At 57.0% G+C, this 18,804-nt stretch overlaps 1 protein-coding gene across 1 annotated transcript in view; it reads left to right on the forward strand.

The window, feature by feature from the left end:
* The window catches only part of SORCS2 (sortilin related VPS10 domain containing receptor 2), a 469,283-nt gene that overhangs the window by 441,895 nt on the left and 8,584 nt on the right, over window positions 1-18,804 (forward strand). Inside the window, exons 15-22 of the mRNA XM_065877287.1 lie at window positions 4,750-4,870; window positions 5,726-5,859; window positions 6,612-6,740; window positions 9,142-9,313; window positions 14,749-14,935; window positions 15,363-15,496; window positions 16,662-16,785; window positions 18,113-18,225. Coding sequence (XP_065733359.1) covers window positions 4,750-4,870; window positions 5,726-5,859; window positions 6,612-6,740; window positions 9,142-9,313; window positions 14,749-14,935; window positions 15,363-15,496; window positions 16,662-16,785; window positions 18,113-18,225 — 1,114 coding nt within the window. The remainder of the gene's footprint in view (window positions 1-4,749; window positions 4,871-5,725; window positions 5,860-6,611; window positions 6,741-9,141; window positions 9,314-14,748; window positions 14,936-15,362; window positions 15,497-16,661; window positions 16,786-18,112; window positions 18,226-18,804) is intronic.

Consider the following 18,804-nt stretch of genomic DNA (forward strand, 5'->3'; position numbering starts at 1 on the left):
GAACTGTGCCCCAGCTCTGGCTCAGCCCTTCTGGAGCAGACGGGCCGGTTCCGTCCATTCCCAGCAGAGTGGCCGGGTGCTAGGACCCCGCACCCTGCCCGCTCGGCCTGGAGAGCATGTCCAGGTATATGTGCCCAGCTGGAGTCATTGCCTGGGAGCGAGTCCCTGGTGAGAGAACAACTCATGCCCTCCTGTCTGCCCTTCCAGCTCACGATGGCTTTCACACCCCTGCCCCGGCCGGCTCCCCATCGCCTGTGAGGATCCAGGTCTTCACCCTTCTGAATGCCACTCAGATAAGCCCCCAGGGGTGCCTGGCCCCCAGCCCGAGGCCTGAACTGGAAGGAAACCGCCCAGAGTGGACATTACCCCTCCAGGCCCGCCTCTGCCCTGGGGCTCCCGTAGATGCTCATGTGAACGCCCCCTCGCCAGGCTCCTCTGGCTGCCTGGGATGGAGGCTGGGAGTACAGCTCCGGTAAGCCCCCCACTGCGGGCCACCGGGGACCACGGCCGCCTGTGTGCCTACCGCCCAGGCTTCTGGGAACGGAAGATGGAGCAAAGGGACGTGGAAACGGTAGTGCGGACTCCTTTCTCAGGACGTCTGAGACGGGAGAGCCATCTAAGTTCCTGCCAGACCTAAATCCGGCTTCAGTGACCCCTCCAGGGGGCCTCCCCTGCCACCAGGACTGAGGAAGCCTTGCATCCTCCCTACATCTTTCCCAGTATGGCCTCTTGCGACAAGTTCTGTAATGAAGCTTTATTAAGCACATACTATATGTTATGGGTCCATTTTTTTTACGTTTTCTCATTTTATTCTTATAGGAAATCTCCAGGGAGGATTTATTCCCCCTTCTTCTAGAAGTGCTAAAAATCTCAATAATTCTGCACTGAGGGAGTGGTGGCAAAGGGGGACCCCTCACATCAGTTCTGCATGGTTCCTGGAGAGCCAGAGCTGGAAGGGGGACCCCAGAGGCTGTCCTATAAAAACTGGGTCAGGAATCATCACCTTTCTAATTCCCTAAACGCCTCACTTGTGCTTCTCCCTGCACACCTAGTTCCTCTCCTCCCTGGCCCTGGAATGAGTTAAATCCTTCAGGACGTCACGTATTTACGCTCCCCTCGTGCTCTTGGAGGCTTCGTTCTGGCGTGGGCCGGGGAGGGAGGAAGACTCCAGCCTGGGCCGATGCAGGGCTCTCTGTGGTGTGGCGGCCGGGCTCAGCCTGGACCCTTTGCTGGTTGACCAGTTTTCCAGGACTGGAGTCCACGGAGCAGAAGGGAAGCGTCAGAAACACCAGGGGAGATGGCTGGCCCGTGCTGGTTTTGCAGAGGTTGAACAAGTCAGCTGGGTCTGAGGCCTCAGCTTCCCCAGCTGAGAAATGGGCGCACTTTCTACCCCAGGGCGTTAACCTAGGAGCTTCAGGACGTCAAGCCCTTTGTCACTGCATCAGTGCTGGGTTTGGCCCCAGAAACAGCCCGGTTTTCAGCACTCATCAACAGATGGGGCGTTTTATTCCTGGAACACTCTTGGCAGAATTCAGAGCCAGATGCTCTAACCTCAAGGTTTTTTTGAAAAAGCATCAGAACTGTTCCTACGGGCCTCCTACTTCACTGTGTCACATCATCAGACCACTTCCAAATTCCGGTTGACACAGAAATAATTCAAACCCTGAAAGAGGGAACATGCTGGCGTGTTAGAATAAAGGTTCATCTCTCCAGACTGCTGGAAGCGCTCAGACCTAGCATCCTGTCTACTCCCACTCCTTCCCTTCCTGTCTCTCTCCTTCTCTCCCTCTCTCTGTGTCTCTCTGTCTCTCCCTCCCTTCCCCATCCTCTGTCTCTCTGCCTCTCTCTCTCTATCCCCCGCTGTCCTATTTCCTGCACAGTTGAGAGCATTTCCCCAGATGGTTCTTTATCCAAATCTGCCCAAAGGTCACATCCAAGCTGACCGTAGTCACCTTTGGGGATGTTTCCCTCAGCTTGGATCACCCCTGCTCAGCCTCCCACCCCCACCAGTGCAGCCTCAGAGGGGTGAGGGCCCCCCAGGCCCTGGGGGGGGGGATAGTGGGGCTCCCAGATCCTCCCCGGGCTGCACTAGGGGAGGGGAGTGAGCTCTTTGAAGGGCGTGGGGCTCCTCTTTAACCTGCAGAGGCCGGCCCACATTTTCCTTATTAATCGTGAAGCAATAAGTAGCCTCCCTCTGGCGTCTCCTTCCTAAAACTCAGAGTCAGCCGGATGACAGATACTTCTCGAAGTATCAGCTGAGCTTCTGGGTTTCATAGAAGGCAGGACTTCAAAGACACGGAGGGGATTAGTTAGATCAAGCAAGCCAGCCTCCTTTCAGGGACTTCCCCGGCGGGGCTTGTGCCGCCAACCTGGGAGGCTGCGCGGTGGTCACGCTCGGGCCAGTGCGTGTTTCCTGGGCAAAGCATCCCAGCCCTGTGGTCGCCAACCCAGGAACCGACCCTGGCTGCCCCGGGAGGTGGGCGGCTGCCGTGCCATCCCGAGGGGGTCCCTTGCCTCAGTCTCCTCGTCTGTAAGGTGGGAATGTTAACGGTACGTTCCGCACGGGGTTGGTGAGGAGAGGATGGGAGGTCGCGTGCGTAGCAGGTACAGAGTACAGGCCAGTAGTTACTGCTGCTGTCACCTCCATTATAACGTGGCTTCCAAAAGAGCAAGAGACGCAGCTCAGGCTGTGTGAGGACCTGGAAATTGTCCCTTAGAGACGTCCTTTCAGGGACCGGACCCTCTCGTTCTCAATAACCAACCCAGCAGGCTTTGCTTGGGAGAAGGGGACACTGTGACAAAGAAGATCCCCACGTGGTGACGCTCCCAGGGAGAGGGCTGTCCGCGTCAGGATGGGAGTCGGGACAGAGGACCAGCACGACACCTTCACACCTTCACGGCCACGGTCGCCACCATCCGGGCCTCCTACGACCTCGCCATTGGAAACAGCACCTGCGGGAGCCGCTGGGCCGGGCGGAGGAGAAGCGGGCCGTCCAGTCACTTTGCTGGGCCACATCCACCAGCATCAGGAGAGGCCCCGGGCTGAGAAACAGCGGCGGGGGCTCCGACTTGCACCTCGGGCAGGATGGATTATTCACAACCAAACACGAGCGGGCGAGAGGCCAGGGCTGCCGGCGGTCGGGGAGCGCAGGACGGGAGGACGGAGAGGCGGACCACAGAGGCAGGTGAAGGCCGAGACAGAGGGAGGCTCTGGGGCCGCTCGGATCAGAGGAGGCCCCTGCAGAGGCTCGGGGTCTTGTCTGTAAAATAAAGACCATGGTATCTGCTTCGGGGGAGTGTTCTGGGCGGTAGAGGTAATGTGTGTGCACGTGAGAATGTGTGAGCACACGGGCGTATGTGCACAAGCGAGCGTGCGTTGTGTGTATAAATCTCGTACTAAGTGCCAAACATCCTACACAAACCATTGCTAATCCACCATCAATCCTGGAAGGCCAGTGTTATTGTCCCCATTTTAGAGCCAAGGAAACTGAGGTACAGAGAGGAATGGACCTGCCCAAAGTCACAGACATAGTACATGGGTATCAGCCCAGGCCTACCTGGCTCAGAGGTGCCCTATGGAGCCCAAACTCCAAAACTCCTCTTCAAGTATCAGCCTCAGACATTCAGAGCCAGCCATCATATCCCCCAGAACACACTCCAAGGGCCTTCTCAACTACTCTCCTAGAACGGGGTTTGCACCCTTTCAGACCGTCACTGGCTTCCCCCAAGTATCCGGCTCCTGTCGGTGTGCGTGGAAGGGGTGCTTCACCTCCTCCATGCTTGACCTCTGATAATATGGCCTGGGTACTATAGGGTGGACTGGAGAAGGACCAGAGAAATACAGGCTGGTCTCCTCTTCCGTGGTGGTATCTGGAGCCCAAGTGTGAGGTGTTGGGAGGATCAGGTGGAAATCCCTTAAGCAGCAGCCTTCCCAGAGGGCGAGGGATCTGGGTACATGTAGGCACTCCACCAATGCCTGCTGAGGGAGAAGAAATGGCACAAACAAGCTGTGTGACCTTGAGCAAGTTAGTCAACCTCTCTGTGCCTCAGTTTTCCTTTCTGTAGAGTGGGCTATGGTGAGGTAGACCAGATAGCATACACGGGGCTCCCAGCACACTGCCTGTGCTCCATGGTGCTCCGTCCACTGCTTCTTCCACCCACCGAGGCCGGGGCCACGCAGCAAGGACCACACTGAGATCCTTTCCACCCCGTCGCTCTGAGCCGGTGTGATGACTCGTTACTTCTCTTTGGACTGTCGGCTCTGCTTGGGGTGAAAAGGCTGTGGCCCAGCCGGGCGGAGCTGGCTGGCTGCAGCTCAGGCCTCCTGGAGTGGTCAGGTGGGAAGAAAGGCGAGGAGAAGCCGGAGAGCACAGGACGCAGACACCTGACCACGAATCATTCTGCAAAACAATTCTGCAAGGACTAGCGTGGGGGATGTGGGAGGGTCCAGGCTCCTGGCCGGCTTCCTCGTCCACCGGGGGGCCAGGTGGGATGACCCCCACCAACACCATCAATGAGCCATAGATTACATGTGATGACTGTGGGAATACTAACGCCGACGCCCAAATGCTCGTGGCCAGCCGGGCCCAGGGCAGGTGCCTGGTCCCAGGGCAGCCCAGTGGGGGCAGGGGAGGGACCACAGGGCCCGCTGTGCAGGTGGGAACAGGGGCCCGCAGGGGAAGCGGTGGGCACCTGGGGGACGGGCCAGACTAAGGCGGTTTCCCGCCGCTCCCTCTCCCCCCTCCCCAGCGTCTTCGGCCACATCAGCTTCCGCTCAGACTGGGAGCTGGTCAAGGTGGACTTCCGGCCCTGGTTCTCCAGGCAGTGCAGCGAGGAAGACTACAGCTCCTGGAACCTCACCAACCTGCAGGTGGGCCTGGCCGCAGGCCAGGGGTGGGCACCATGCAGGGCCCCGTCTGCCAAATTCCCTGTCCTGCGGGACCGAGGGCCTCCCTCAGATGCCCAGTCCTTCTTCGCGGTGTTCCGGCCCCCTCTGGGGCCCGGGGCTGCCTGGGCCAGAGTCTGCAGTCATACTCAGGGGAACAGGCGCACAGGGCCCCAGCCAGCCTGGAGACAGGCGTGCTCGGGGTCCAGGAGTTTTCAGATCGAGGGAAGGTAACAGGGCACGTGTATCATATATTAGGTAACACCCCAGTGGGTCTGGGGCAGCCCCACCCCATAATCTCAAACACATACATGTTTCTACAGCAAAATGTGTCATATTCACACAGAGAGGAATCAATGAGGACTCGAAATGGCCTCCCAGTACAGCTCAGAGCAGGTGGTGTGGCCACAGGACAGGATTTCGGAGCGAGGGGGGCTCTGGAATTGCTGGGGGGCCTGCACCACGGCTCCCGTTCACACAGGTGTGGCCTCTTCTGATCATTGGCTGAGGACCTACTGTGTGTCCTGGAGGCCGTGGCTCACCCCAGCTGCACAGGGCCCACCTGGCACCCTCAGGCCTGAGGAGTGAATGCAAGGGGCCTCTTCCAGCAGCCCTGCCACCCCTCAGGGCCCAGACGGAGCCTGTACACAGTGAGAGCTCAGTGAATGCCAGGGCGGGTGGGATGGGAGCCAGGCTGCCCTAGGTTGGCCTCAGACACGCACACCCCTCCCCCGGGATCCGGTTTCCCGGCCCCTACGGCTGGCCGGCGAGTGAGGAACCGGCAGCGGTGGCGGTGGGAGCCCGTGCAGAGTGGCCCCTCACCCTGGCCTTCCTGCGCAGGGCGACCGCTGCGTCCTGGGCCAGCAGAGGAGTTTCCGGAGGAGGAAGCCTACGTCCTGGTGCGTCAAGGGTCGGAGCTTCACGGCGGCGCTCACGGCCCGCGTGTGCCAGTGCCGTGACTCGGACTTTCTCTGGTGAGGGTCCCGCTCTGCCCCGGGCCCCTGGGGCTGCCTGAGTAGCCTGGTGACCCGGCAGCCGCTGTCCCCGCAGGTGATGCCGGGGGAGGGCTCAAGAGTCACCCTCCATCACTTCCCCCCTACTCTGTGCCTTAGGACCCAGCCACTGGGTCCAGCCCGCATTACAGAACTCGTGGGCCTCGTTTCAAAACCAGTGCACGTGGCACTGCTCACAGGTGGGCGGGGAAACTGAGGAACAGGGAGGGCATCCTGGGGGCCGGGTGTACCACCCAGCCCCTTCTCCTCGGTCCAGAAAGGCCCCTGACCGCTCCCCTGCCTCTGCTCAAGGACTCCCGTGGCCGCCTGCTGCCCACAGGAGGATGTCCGAGTTCTGAAACCTGCCTCCCTCCCCAGCCAACCTCACCTCTCTCCGTCAGCCACCTTCACCACTGTCTCCCTGCACCAGTGTTGAAGGGGTTGGTCCCTGCCTGCAGTGCCCTTCCCCCACTCTTCCCCTGACTGCCTCTTGATCTTCCATTGAGATTCAGCCCACCTCCTCCAGGCAGCCCTCCAGGACAACCAGGCTGGGCTCAGTGCTCTCCTGTGATTTGCTGGAATCCCCTTTGCATCCCTTCTCACCTGGAACGTAACTGTCGGCCTTCAGTCCTGTCTTCCCTCTGGGACAGGGCCCTGTGGATCCGCTTCTGCGTCCTCAGCATGAGACCCCTGACCCATGCTGTCTCCTGACAGCCGTTTTTCCCTCCTCCCAGTGACTACGGATTTGAGCGCACCCCCTCCTCCGAGTCCGACGCAGACAAGTGCTTTGCCAACTTCTGGTTTAACCCCCTGTCCCCGCCTGACGACTGTGTCCTGGGCCAGACCTACACCAGCAGTCTCGGGTGAGTAGCGCGGGGCAGAACCAGGGTGACCCCTTGCTTTCCTGCCTGGTGCCCATGGCTCCCCGCATGGAGTCAGGGAAAGAGAAGTCGGGCTGAATGCCCTGTGTGCCGGGGTTCCTGAGAGCCACCCCAGGCACTGAGCCCTCAGGGCTCTCCAATCAGAGCCCGTGTGGGTCAGCGTCAGGGAGAAGAGGTGCCTTGAGCTGGCTCCGAACAGAGAACAACAGGCCGAGAAGGTCCAAGGGCTTTGTAGCTCACACCTGCTGCAGAGGCTGAGCCCTTCCAGAGAAGTAACACTCCTGGCCTGGTCCGTCTGAGCCCCTGCCGTGCTGGGACCCTTCCGCATTTACCAACACTGAGTGAGGCAAGGCCTGAGCTGGGCCAGAGGTGCTCACACTCCCTTTAGGTCTCAGCTTGAATGATGCCTCCTCCAGGAAGGCCTCGCTGACTCACCCTGGGCCCTGAGCTTACCCCGTGAAGGCACATATCCCAGTTATTGTCACACTCACCCAGTCATTCCCCCCGACTGGACGGTAAGCTCCACAACACATAGCGGGTCCCTCAGTGTGTGGTGTGGTGGACACACGCTGTACGTGAGGGTTAAGTGCTCCACAGGTGTGAGCTGTTATGACACTTTTCCCCCACCAGAGGCTGACCACGTTGCGTGTCAAGGATGAACGTCATATAACAATGTTAGGTGTGTAAAGGCTGTGAACCTACCGCTCCAGAGGCCCTAAACAAGCTTTATCTAAAAGTCTCTGCTTCCCTTTGGGGAAGTTTTGAGAGCGAGTAAACTGCCTATGGACTTATTAGAAAATCCTCATTACTGCCCCTGGGGATGGGGAAGGGCAAAGCCCGAGAAGAAAGAAGCTGAAGCAGAAAAGCAGGCTTGGACCTCAGCGGCATAAATCCCATCATCCATCATCCATCCATCCATCCAGTCATCCAGTCATCTATCCGTTTATTCCTCCATCCATCCATCATCCATTCATCCGTCCACCCACCCATCCATCATCCATCTATCCATCCGTCCATCCAATCATCCCTCTATTTATTCTTCCCCTCACTCACCCATCATCCATCCATCCTCCCATCCCTCCAACCGTTCATCCATCATCCGTCTATCATCCATCCCTCCCTCCCTCCCTCAGGGAGCCACAGGAGCTGCTCCAGGGCACCCACCAGGGCTTGGCAAGCAGGAACTCTCGTCTGAAACGGCAGAGCCAGGACCCATATCCAGGGCAGAGGGCTTCATTTCATACCACCTGCACACTCCGGGTGCCAAGGGGCCATGGCTGGGTAGCTCGTAGGGAGCGTATTTTCTTCCAAACTAATCACATGCGTCTTTGCATGATAAACACATTCAGCGGCAGAGCCGTGAGGGCAGGCGGGGCACCAGGCACAGGGGGTGGGCAGATCCAGCCACTTTGGCAGTGATGTGAGTTTTGCAGACCCAGAATCCCGGTGTTGCCCGAGGGAGCATCACAAGTGGCGAGTCTGAAGATGCAACCCGAGCAGTGGTTTTTCTGTCGCCTCCTAAATGTTTACTAGAGCCCATTGGGCTCTGCCCACCAGCCCCTCCCCACTCTCATCCCACACCTGCTGCCCACTCTGGGCTTTGGCTCCCCCCACCACCACCACAGGGCCTTTGCACATGCTGTTCCCGCTGCCCAGGATGCTCTTCCCGCTCCTGTTCACCCTTCTGGTCTTAGCTGAAAGGCCCTTTCTCAGGGACCAGATTCCCAGGTGCAGCCCCTCCCCAGCACCTGTCCCAGTTGTGATGTTGCCTTGATGTGGGGGATGGTTCGGTGAGGGCTCCCTCCCTCACTAGACAGTCCTCTCTGCAACGGCAGGGCTGTGAGTGATGACCTCGTACCCCAGCACCTGGCACGTAGCAGATGCTCAGTAAATTCGTGTTGTGTGAATGAGCTGGTGAATCAGGTGTCATCTGGTCCCACTCTCTTGACGTAACAGGGAGAGGAGACCCCTGGGAGCATGTTTGCTCACAGCCATGTGGCGCATCAGCGGTAAGGCCCGGCCCCTCCTGGGCACTCTGTCCTCCCAGGACCGTATTTCCCAGCAAAGCCACAAAATTCCGACTGACTCCTTCAATCCTCCCCTCAGCAACAACAGCTGTTACTGTTATTGTAAGAATACGAGCAGACCAAGGAAACGTCCAGTGACGGAAGCAGGTCCTGCCATTACTGGTCATTCCCTCCCCTGAGCCTCAGTTTTCCCATCTCCAAAATGGGGCAGAAACAGCAAACAGGTGGAGTCGGGAAAAGGGAGGGAGTTGAAGAATGGAGTTCGCCAAGCCAAGAGCCACCTCTCGGCAAGCAGGTCCGGCGGGGCAGCAGGGCCCGCCCCACCCCCGCCTGTCTGACTCGCTGTCTGGCCGCAGGTACCGGAAGGTGGTGTCCAACGTGTGCGAGGGCGGCGTGGACCCGCAGCAGAGCCCGGCGCAGCTGCAGTGCCCCCTCCTGCCGCCGCGGGGCCTGCAGGTCAGCATCCTCGGCGAGGCGGTGGCCGTGCGGCCGGGGGAGGACGTGCTGTTCGTGGTACGGCAGGAACAGGTGAGGCGCCGCTTCAACCGGGCACACGGGGCGCCGGGCGGCGCTCTCTCCGCCTCCACGTCGGTTAGGGCAGCGTCTTTGGACCAGCGGTTTCCGAACTGCGGGAGGGGAGAGTGGGCCGGGGGCCCCTTCCCAGGTCCAGACCAGCACTGAAACAATGAAACATAAAAGTCGGAAGAGAGGGCAGAGGCAGGGTGGGAACGGAGCGGCGTGCAGCGAGCACAGGCCCAGGGGGGCGTGGCTTCAAACATCTCTGTGTCTGTGTGTTCACCGCGCGGTGACGTCAGATTTCTGCCTTCCTGTGGGCGCCGTAAAACTTTTTGAAACTCTCATTATACTTAGTTAATTTTGGAATCATAAGAAAAGCAGGAAGTTTTTTAAAAAAATACTGTAAAAATAAATAAATGCGATGATGCAAACAAAAAAACAAAAAACCCACCGTTACTTATAATCTCATAGCCAAAGACAAATTCCGTAATAGATGATAGATAGATGGATAGGTAAATGGAGAGACAGATATCGTTGATAAACAGATATAGATAGATGATAGATTGATTGATAGATAATGGATAGACATAGATACAAATACAGATGGATGGATATAGAAATATTTTGTGTCTGTATATATATATATATATATATACACACACATATATACATACACACAAATATATATATACACATACCTATATATAAATATATAAATTTCCTCCCCACCTCCTAGTCTTTCTTTCTTTTTCTTTAGTACAAGTGTTACATTTTTTTCTGATTTTGAAAACAGTATATACTCACTGTAGAACGTTGGAAAACCACATTAAAAACATAAGAATATATCACCAAAAATCCTGTTCTCCAAAGGTAGCCACTGTTAGTTTTTAAAATTTCCTTCTAGTCTATTTAAAGTAATATGCAGCATGCTTATTTTTCTGATTATAGAAGTAACAAATGCTCATTGTAGAACATTCAAAAGCAGAAATTAGAAAAACGTGCAGGAAATTCAAAATGACAGAAAAGCACAAAGGGGACGTCAGAACCCTCTGTTCCCACCCCAGGCTCCCAGCCTCTCCCGGCGCACGGCTCTCTTGTGCATTTGGGTCTTCGGTTAACAAATATGTAGCGTGAAATGAGTGCGGCTTTGTAACTGTGTGTGCTTCGTTTAGAAGATGTCCTTCAGAATGTGCCCAGGTGGGGCAGGGTGATGCTGACAGAGGTCTTTGATGTTGGAAAGCGGGGGCTCTGGTCCAGAGCAAAGAGCTGTACTCGTGGGCACCCATGTGTCATCCCTCCCCATGCCTAAGGGCTGTGCTCCCATCAGCCGGCTTTGTAGCTGGGGATACCCAGCCTCAGACAGGGGCAGCCACTCGCCTGAGGCCACAGAGTAACAGTGCCGTTGGGTCCAGGCCTGGGGCTCCGTGTGGACAGCACCTGGTCCACGGCCCCCAGAAATGAGCTGATCCTGGGGTGGCCTCCCCTTCCCGCCTGTCCCCGTCCCCGTCATGACTGAGCCTGGTCCCGAGAGTAACGTTGCAGCCTCGGGCAGCCCTGGGGTGGTGGGGGACTCCGTTCACAGCAGAGGAGGACGCAGCCCCCTGCCCGGCTTGGGACCACCTGGACCCTCAGAGTGGACCCAGCTGCCTCCCGGAGCTCCAGGACAGATTTGTGAGAAAAACGGCTGCCTGCTGCCCCCTAGAGCCTGGAGTCCCAGCAGCTAAGTCACACCTGCGGTGCTCCATCCAGAGCCAGGAAAGGATACGCCTGGCAGCGCACCGGGCGGGCTGGTACTCTTGACTGCAGCAGGCGGAGGTGAGGGGGCAACAGAAAGATGCTCTGGGGGGAGAGGGTCCAGCGCACGCCGCTGGCTCCCGCGTCGGAAGGAGTGGGTGCAGGGCTGAGGTGGGTACACACACGGTGGCACACTCGTTCTCACACACACGGACACTCACACACACACACACGTGTTCACGTATTCACGTCGTAACACAACCACAGACGCACACACCCAACCCAGGTGTGGAAACAGCGCTGGATTTAGGGGGATCCAAGTTCTGTAAATATTTAAGGACTGAAAATAAATCTGCTGGAGAACCCAGAAACAGACCCACACAAGCAGTCCCGGCTGATTTTGGCCCAGGAACAGCAGCATCTCAGTGGACGGAGGATGGGCTTCAGCACATGAAGAGCCGGTAAAAATGAACCTCACACCCGACGCAGAATCACCTCAAAGTGGATCACAGACTTCAATGGAAAATGGAAAACTATAAACCTTTTAGAAAAAAGAGAGGAAAACAGCCGGAACCTAGGGCTAGGTAGAGAGTTCTCAGATTTGACACCACCAGCCCCATCCACGAAGGAAATCTGATAAATTGGACTTCGTCAAAAGGCGACATCTCGCTCTGCGACAGACCCTAAGAAGATGAAAAGGCAGCCGCAGAAGGAAATATTTACAAACCACATCCACCAAGGACTAGTACCCGGAACACATGAAGAACACTCAGAACTCAGCAGTAAGAAGACAAACAATCCAATCAGAAAGTGGGCAAAAGACCTGGAGACACATTTCCCTGAGGAGGAGGTACAGATGGCAAATGAGCACATGAAACCATGGTCAGCAACATAAGCCATCAGGGAAATGCAAATCAAACCCTCAGAGCGGTGTCACTGCACACCTGCGGGAACGGCCAAACTAAAAACTAGTGGCACCACCAAGCGCAGGCGAGGATGCAGAGAAACTGGATCCCTCCTACGTGGCTGATGGGAACGTGAAATCTACAGCCATTCTGGAAAAGTCGGCCGTTTCTTTAAAAGCTAAACATATTACGCTCCTGAGAAATAAACACTTACATTCACAGGGAAACCTATACATCAAGGTTCATAGCAGCTTTATTCCTAACAGTCAGAATCCACAGACAACCAGATGTCCTGGATGGAAAAGCGGATAACACGTGGTGGCACGTCCATCCCGTGGGTGGGACCCCGAAATAAAAAGGAGCAGACTACACACCACACGCTGGGGGAATCTCCGGAGAGCTATACTGAATGCGAAAGCTAATCCCAGTGACTCCATGCTTTCTGATTTCATTTAGAGAACAGCCTCAAAATTATAGAAATGGAGAACAGGTTCTAATCCCATGGAGTCAGGGGTGTGATGGAAGGGCGGGTGCGACTGGGACAGGGCGGCAGGAGGGACCCCGGTGGATTCCCTATTTGTGGTAGTGATGTTTTGCGGGATGTTAGCACAGGGGGAGCTGGGTACCAGGGACCTGGGGCTCTCCGTGTTATCCGTTGCAGTTACATGTGAGTTGGCAGTGGCTCAGCATAAAGCACCTGAGTGTTTTTTTTTTTTTTTTTTTTTTTTTTTTTTTGCGTTACGCGGGCCTCTCACTGTTGTGGCCTCTCCCGTTGCGGAGCACAGGCTCCGGACGCGCAGGCTCAGCGGCCATGGCTCACGGGCCCAGCCGCTCCGCGGCATGTGGGATCTTCCCGGACCGGGGCACGAACCCGTGTCCCCTGCATTGGCAGGCGGACTCTCAACCACTGCGCCACCAGGGAAGCCCCCACCTGAGTGTTTTTGAAGCACTCAGTGATAAACACACACACATCTGCCTGGAAACACCACGGCGTGGGTGGCGGGTGTTGCAGTGACGTCACCGTTTTTCCTTTCTAGCTCCTTCGCGTTGCCTTTTGTATTCTCTCCTTGTCCTATGTTGATACTGTATTACTTTCCTGCTTATGACGAGGTGTTTTAAACAAGGAAATGTGTCAATAGTTAAACTTGCACCTGTCTTAGTTGCTTGCAGGCAGGACTCAGGGTCCCCAGGAGGGGGTGGCACCTGCCCATCAAAGCCGCAGGTCCCGACTCAGCCAGAAGCACCTTCCTCTCCCAGGATGCAATACAGGAAACCCCTCCCTCTCGGAACAAATCGGACTTGAGACACCCGGCCCCCATGAGACTGCCCTTAAACGGAGAGAGCACCGGCCCGTGGGCCAGCCTGCAGGTTCTGGGCTCACAGAGCCTCAGTCTTCCAACCTGTAAAATGGGGATAATAGAACGTACTTGTATAAGGTCCTTGAGGCCATCACAACAGTGGCCACAAACTGGGTGGCTTGAAACAACACACATTTCTCCTCTCACAGTTTTGGGGGCTAGAAGTCCAAAATCAAAGTGTCAGCAGGGCTGGGCTCCCTCTGGAGGATCTTTCCTTGTCTCTGCAGCTTCTGGGGGCTCCAGGCATCCCTGGGCTGTGGCCGCATTTCCTCCTGTCTTCACATAGCTTCCCCTGTGTCTCAAATCCCCTTCCTTTTTCTTATAAAGACCCCAGTCACTGGATTTAGGTCCTGTTGTAATCCGGTGTGACCTCATCTTAACTAATTACATCTGTAACACCCTATTTCCAAATAAGGTACATTCTGAGGTTTTGAGTGGATTGAATTGGAGCGGGGGCAGGGGTGGACACTCTTCAACCTATTACACCATATTTGTGAAGAAAGTTCGATGAACATACTTTACTTAAAAGTGTTCTATCGAGTTTTAAGGTTTGGCAGGTGTAAGATAAGAGGATTGCTAAACAGTGATGATCTTCTTCGTGCTTGATCACTAGGAAATGGTTTTCTGGGTGTTCCTGCAGCAGGGGGAGGGGTGGCAGGAAGGGACGATGCGGGGTGGGGGGAGGGAGGGAGAACATGAGACTCAATATGAGAACTTCTTGCCAGAAAGTTGAAAAAGTTATTGTTCCCTTCACTCAATTTCCTCCCCACGCCTCTATGAGGAAAATCTGGTTATTGGAAGGACGAGGCTTGTGGCGGGGAGTATACGGATGACTGGGCAGCTTGTGTCGGGGGGGAAACGCCCGGAAGAGGCAGCAGTGGGCGGGAGCCCCTTCCTGCACAGAGCCGTGCATACCAGCATCACTCCTGGCACCGCGTAGAATGAGATCAAAGAAAAATGCAGGAATCGCAGCGTCAGAGAGGGAAAAATAATGTTTTCTTAATTTCCTGGGAGACTAAGGGTCTGCCTACACACACATGTCTTCCTAGACATGTTACTGAAACTGTCCAGCAGTGTGCTAGGCCCCTTCCCGCCCTCCCGGCTCCTGGCTGAGGCCTCGGTGGGCCTCCCTGGCCCCTACCCCCACCCCTGCACTGCCTCCCTGCCCTCGCCCGTGAGCCCTGACCCCTATCCCTCTCTGCAGCTGCGTGATCTTTCTAATGCAAACCTGGCCCTGGCCCCTGCTTCCACCCACCTCCTACAGCTCTCAGCCCAGCCCTCCGGGCTGGGAGCCCCAAGGGCAGAACAGATCTGGTTCCCTGGGGTCCCCAGGCCACTCACTTTGAGGAAAGGAGTGAGGGAATGAACGATTGAATGAATGAGTGAATGCCCCATCGCTGGCCCCCAGCTTTGCACCCACTCCTAAGTGGCCCTGTGGTGCTTCCTGCAGGGCGATGTCCTGACCACCAAGTACCAGGTGGACCTGGGGGACGGCTTCAAGGCCATGTACATGAACCTCACATTGACCGGGGAGCCCATCCGGCACCGCTATGAGAACCCTGGCGTCTACCGCGTGTCCGTCAGGGCGGAGAACATGGCGGGACACGACGAAGCCGTGCTGTTTGTCCAGGTCAACTGTAAGTCCATCGTCCCTTTGAGGCCAAGTGTCTCTCCCTGTGACAGAGACCTGGTTCTTGGGGAAGCACGGGGAGCCCAAGGGCAGGGAGGCAGGCAGGCTGGGCTCGAGTCCACACCCATGGTGGTCTGTGCAGCAGTGGGGATAGTGGTGATGGTGATGGTGTTTATGATGGTAGTGGTGGTAATGGTGATGGTGGTGGTGATGGTGGTGATGGTGATGGTGGTGGTGATGCTGGTGATGGTGGTGGTGATGCTGGTGATGGTGATGGTGATGGTGGTGGTGATGGTGATGATGGTGATGGTGATGGTGGTGATGGTGGTGGTGATGGTGGTGATGAGGTTGATTGTGATAGTGACTGATAGCAGCCTGTGCCATGGCCAGTGCCCTGATGCCCTCTAACCCTAACCTTTTTCTGGCCCCTGCAGCCCCCCTGCAGGCACTCTACCTCGAAGTGGTTCCTATCATTGGCATCAACCAGGAGGTGACCCTCACAGCTGTGCTGCTGCCCTTGAACCCCAACCTCACCATCTTCTACTGGTGGATTGGTCACAGCCTGCAGGTATGCTGGCCCCAGGCCCCTGGCAGCCCTTCCTTCCCACAGGCTCCCATCTGGGGTGGAGAGTAGGGCAGGCCCCACCCTTCATATTGGGCAGGACACAGTGTGTGACACCATGGAGGTGAGGAAAGCACACACTGACTCTTCCTTCACCCTGAGCATCTGTTCAGGGTCCGGCCATGTCTGAGTGTGGTGGATGGGGGATGAATCGGGTCAGACCCTGCCTTTTCCTAGGGAAAGATGTGGGAACATAGTAGGTGACCTAAGTTAGTGTGTGACAGGTGTCACAGGGAGGAGACAGGTGACGCATCTGAAAGTTCCAGAAGAGATCAGGCCATTTCTAGTTATAGCATGGGAGTAGTCAGGGAAGGCTTCATGGAGGAGGGGGTCCCTGGGGCTGGACCCAACCTCAGAAGCCTCATCCAGGGCTGTGGGTTGTATCCTGTGGGCAGTGGGGAGCCAAGGGCAGATGCCTGGTAGGAGACCCTGAGGGCCTCTGCAGGTGAAGCTGCCCACCCTTAGGCTGGGGGGTGCCTCAAGACCCAAAGGGGGATCCTTCATTTATTCAGCAAGCGGCAGCCCTTCACCGCCAAGCAGAAAGCCCCAAACAACGGCTGAGGTCCCAGACCAGGAGGGGCCCTGGGCTCCAGACTGTGTTTCCCTGGCATGGCGGGGGTCGAGGAAGGGGCTAGGGCTCCGGGTTCGAATGGCGACTCAGCCCCCTGCAGCCGAGCTCTTGGGGCCGGTTGCTACACCTCCCCAGGCCTCTGCCTCCCCGTCTACAAGATCCGAGGCAATAGTGAGGCCCAATCGGATGTGTGTGCCCACCCCACAGGGTGGGTGCTGAGCTGACCGCTGGGGTCCAAGGAAGAAGGTCCCATAGCCCAGCTGAGCGTGGAGGGGGTGAGAAGGTGAAAGGGATCAGGGTGGAGGCCCTGCCTAGCAGCCACCATGCGCCTTTGACACCATCCACGGAGGGGGGCTCGGAGCCTCTGGAGGGAAGGGGCACTGGGAGACGGTGTCTGTGGTGGGGAGCTCAGGACCGGGCGTCTCTGGGGGGCCCTCTCCATACCCCCCGGGGGCTCTCAGTGAGCACTGTCAGTGCAGCCCCGGCCGCACACCGGGGCCAGCTCTCCGGCCCAGCCCTGACCCCCGCTCGTGCCCGCAGCCCCTGCTGTCCCTGGAGAACTCTGTGACAACGCGGTTTGGGGACACAGGGGACGTGCGCGTGACGGTGCAGGCTGCCTGCGGGACCTCCATGCTGCAGGACTCCAAGGTGGTCCGCGTGCTGGGTGAGTTCCCCCCTCCCGCCCCCCGGGACAGGCAGCACAGCTCCTCCTTTTCAGGAGCTCAGGGTCGGGGGCAGGCGGTGTATATGCCACCGATGTCCTGGTCATCCCAGGCAGGGCCCAGCGGGGCAGAGGGGCCAGCAAACGCAGCTCTGACGCCCCCGGCCTTGCTGGCCTCCATTTCCCCATCTGTAAAATAAATACCGACAACTCCTATGTCCATGGCATTCACAGGCTCCACATGACACAAATGAGGACGCGGCTGAGGGACTTGACAAGGTCACCCAGCAGCAACAGAGCTGGGGTCGGGCTCCGGGTCTGCCTGCCCACCGGGTGCCTGTCCTCAACCCCCGTTATCTGAGGATCATCACGTGATTGTATCACTTTTGTTGAGAGTCCCGCTCTGAATCCGTGTCCCATTTATTGGCTCACTGGGGGCTCTGAGCCCCCCAGGAGACATTGACGATAGAAAATTAGTCCTAAGAATGGAAGAGACCCCCGCACCCCGGCACCATGTTGCCCTCATCACCACACTGATAAGCACTCCTTTTGCTTTAAGAACAGCCTCTCCTGTGGACAGCAGCCATCAGTTAAATATTTAGGGGACTGCCCTCAGCCATTCCTTCATTCACAAGCATGTGGGCAGCAGGCCCTGAGCCCAGAGCCTTGAAAGTCATCTCCACCTGCACTGCATGCTCGCAATTCACAAGGCCCTTGTCCCTTGAGCTCCTCGTCCCTGCAAAACCCCCTCCCATTTTACAAATCAAGAAGCCAAGGCTCGGGAGGTAAGCGGAGAGGTTGCAGTTCACTCTGAGACTCCTGGCGCCGGGTCTTTTTTATTTTTACCACCTGCTGCTTGTGGCTCTAGAATAGGTTTCTGAGTTGCAGACCTTGAGAAATGTGAGAGACAGAGAAGGTGGGGACTCTGCTCTCCAGGGACTCTTACTCTGGTGGGGGAACCAGCCCAGTCAAAGTCCATGGATCCCTGGGGGACGAGAAGTCAACGTCGTAGGGTGTGTATGTCCTTGTGAGTTGATGGGGCAAATCACACAGCAGGCTTGGCCCTCCCTCCAGGGCAGCACTGCTGTCCTCGTCATTGTCATCTTTGTCGTTGTTATTATTATTATTAAATGGCAGCCGGTGTAGTGGGCCCTGCCCGGGACAGTTGCTGGCACACACACTGAGAAGAATCTTGTTTTCTGAAAGTGGGCCGCAGGATCCACACCCAGGGCCAGCCCTGGACCATCCGGGGGGTGTGGCCACCGTCCTCAGAGGAAGCGGGGCCGGGCGCCCAGTACTGACCCACTCTCCCATCTCTGCCTCTTTCCAGATCAATTTCAGGTCATGCCTCTGCAGTTTTCCAAGGACCTGGACGCTCACAACCCCAACACCCCCGAGTGGAGGGAGGACATTGGCCTCGTGGTGTCCCGGCTCCTCTCCAAGGTGCCCCCAGCCCACCACTGGCAAATCCACCTGCCCACCTCTGGGTTGTGGGTGCCCCAGAGAAGCGGGGGCTGTGGAGTCCCCAGGAGAGGGCAGGCGGGCTGCCCTGCAGTCCTGATGCTCTGTCCTTCACATTGGCTGACAGTGGTGCTTGGAAGCCATGTAGGGTCCTCCTACCTGGCCCTGGGGGACATGCAGCCAGACTGTCACCTTGCAGAGGAGGGACAGGACTGCATCTTCCATGCACATCTAGTGAGCACCAGCTGTTTGCACAAGACACAGTTGCTGTCCTACAACAGGATCTCTTTAAAGGGATTTTCATTTACTCACTACGTTTCTCTTCTGGGCTGGATACTGGAGACAGAGAGATGAGTCAGTATGATGGCTGCCTTCAGGGAGCTCACAGAAAGCAAAGGCAGTGCATCAGGGTGGGCACAGGGCACTCGAGGCCCTTGGGCCCCCAGTGGGAGAACACCCAGCCCGCTAGAGTCAGCCAAGGCTGTCACAGACTGAGGCCCACCCTGGCCATGCCTCCCTTTGGCCCATTAATAATTCGGGTAATATTGTCCTGGGTGTTGA

This window comes from Phocoena phocoena, chromosome 5, assembly GCF_963924675.1.
Source record: "Phocoena phocoena chromosome 5, mPhoPho1.1, whole genome shotgun sequence".
In the NCBI taxonomy this organism is placed as follows: Eukaryota; Metazoa; Chordata; class Mammalia; order Artiodactyla; family Phocoenidae; genus Phocoena; species Phocoena phocoena.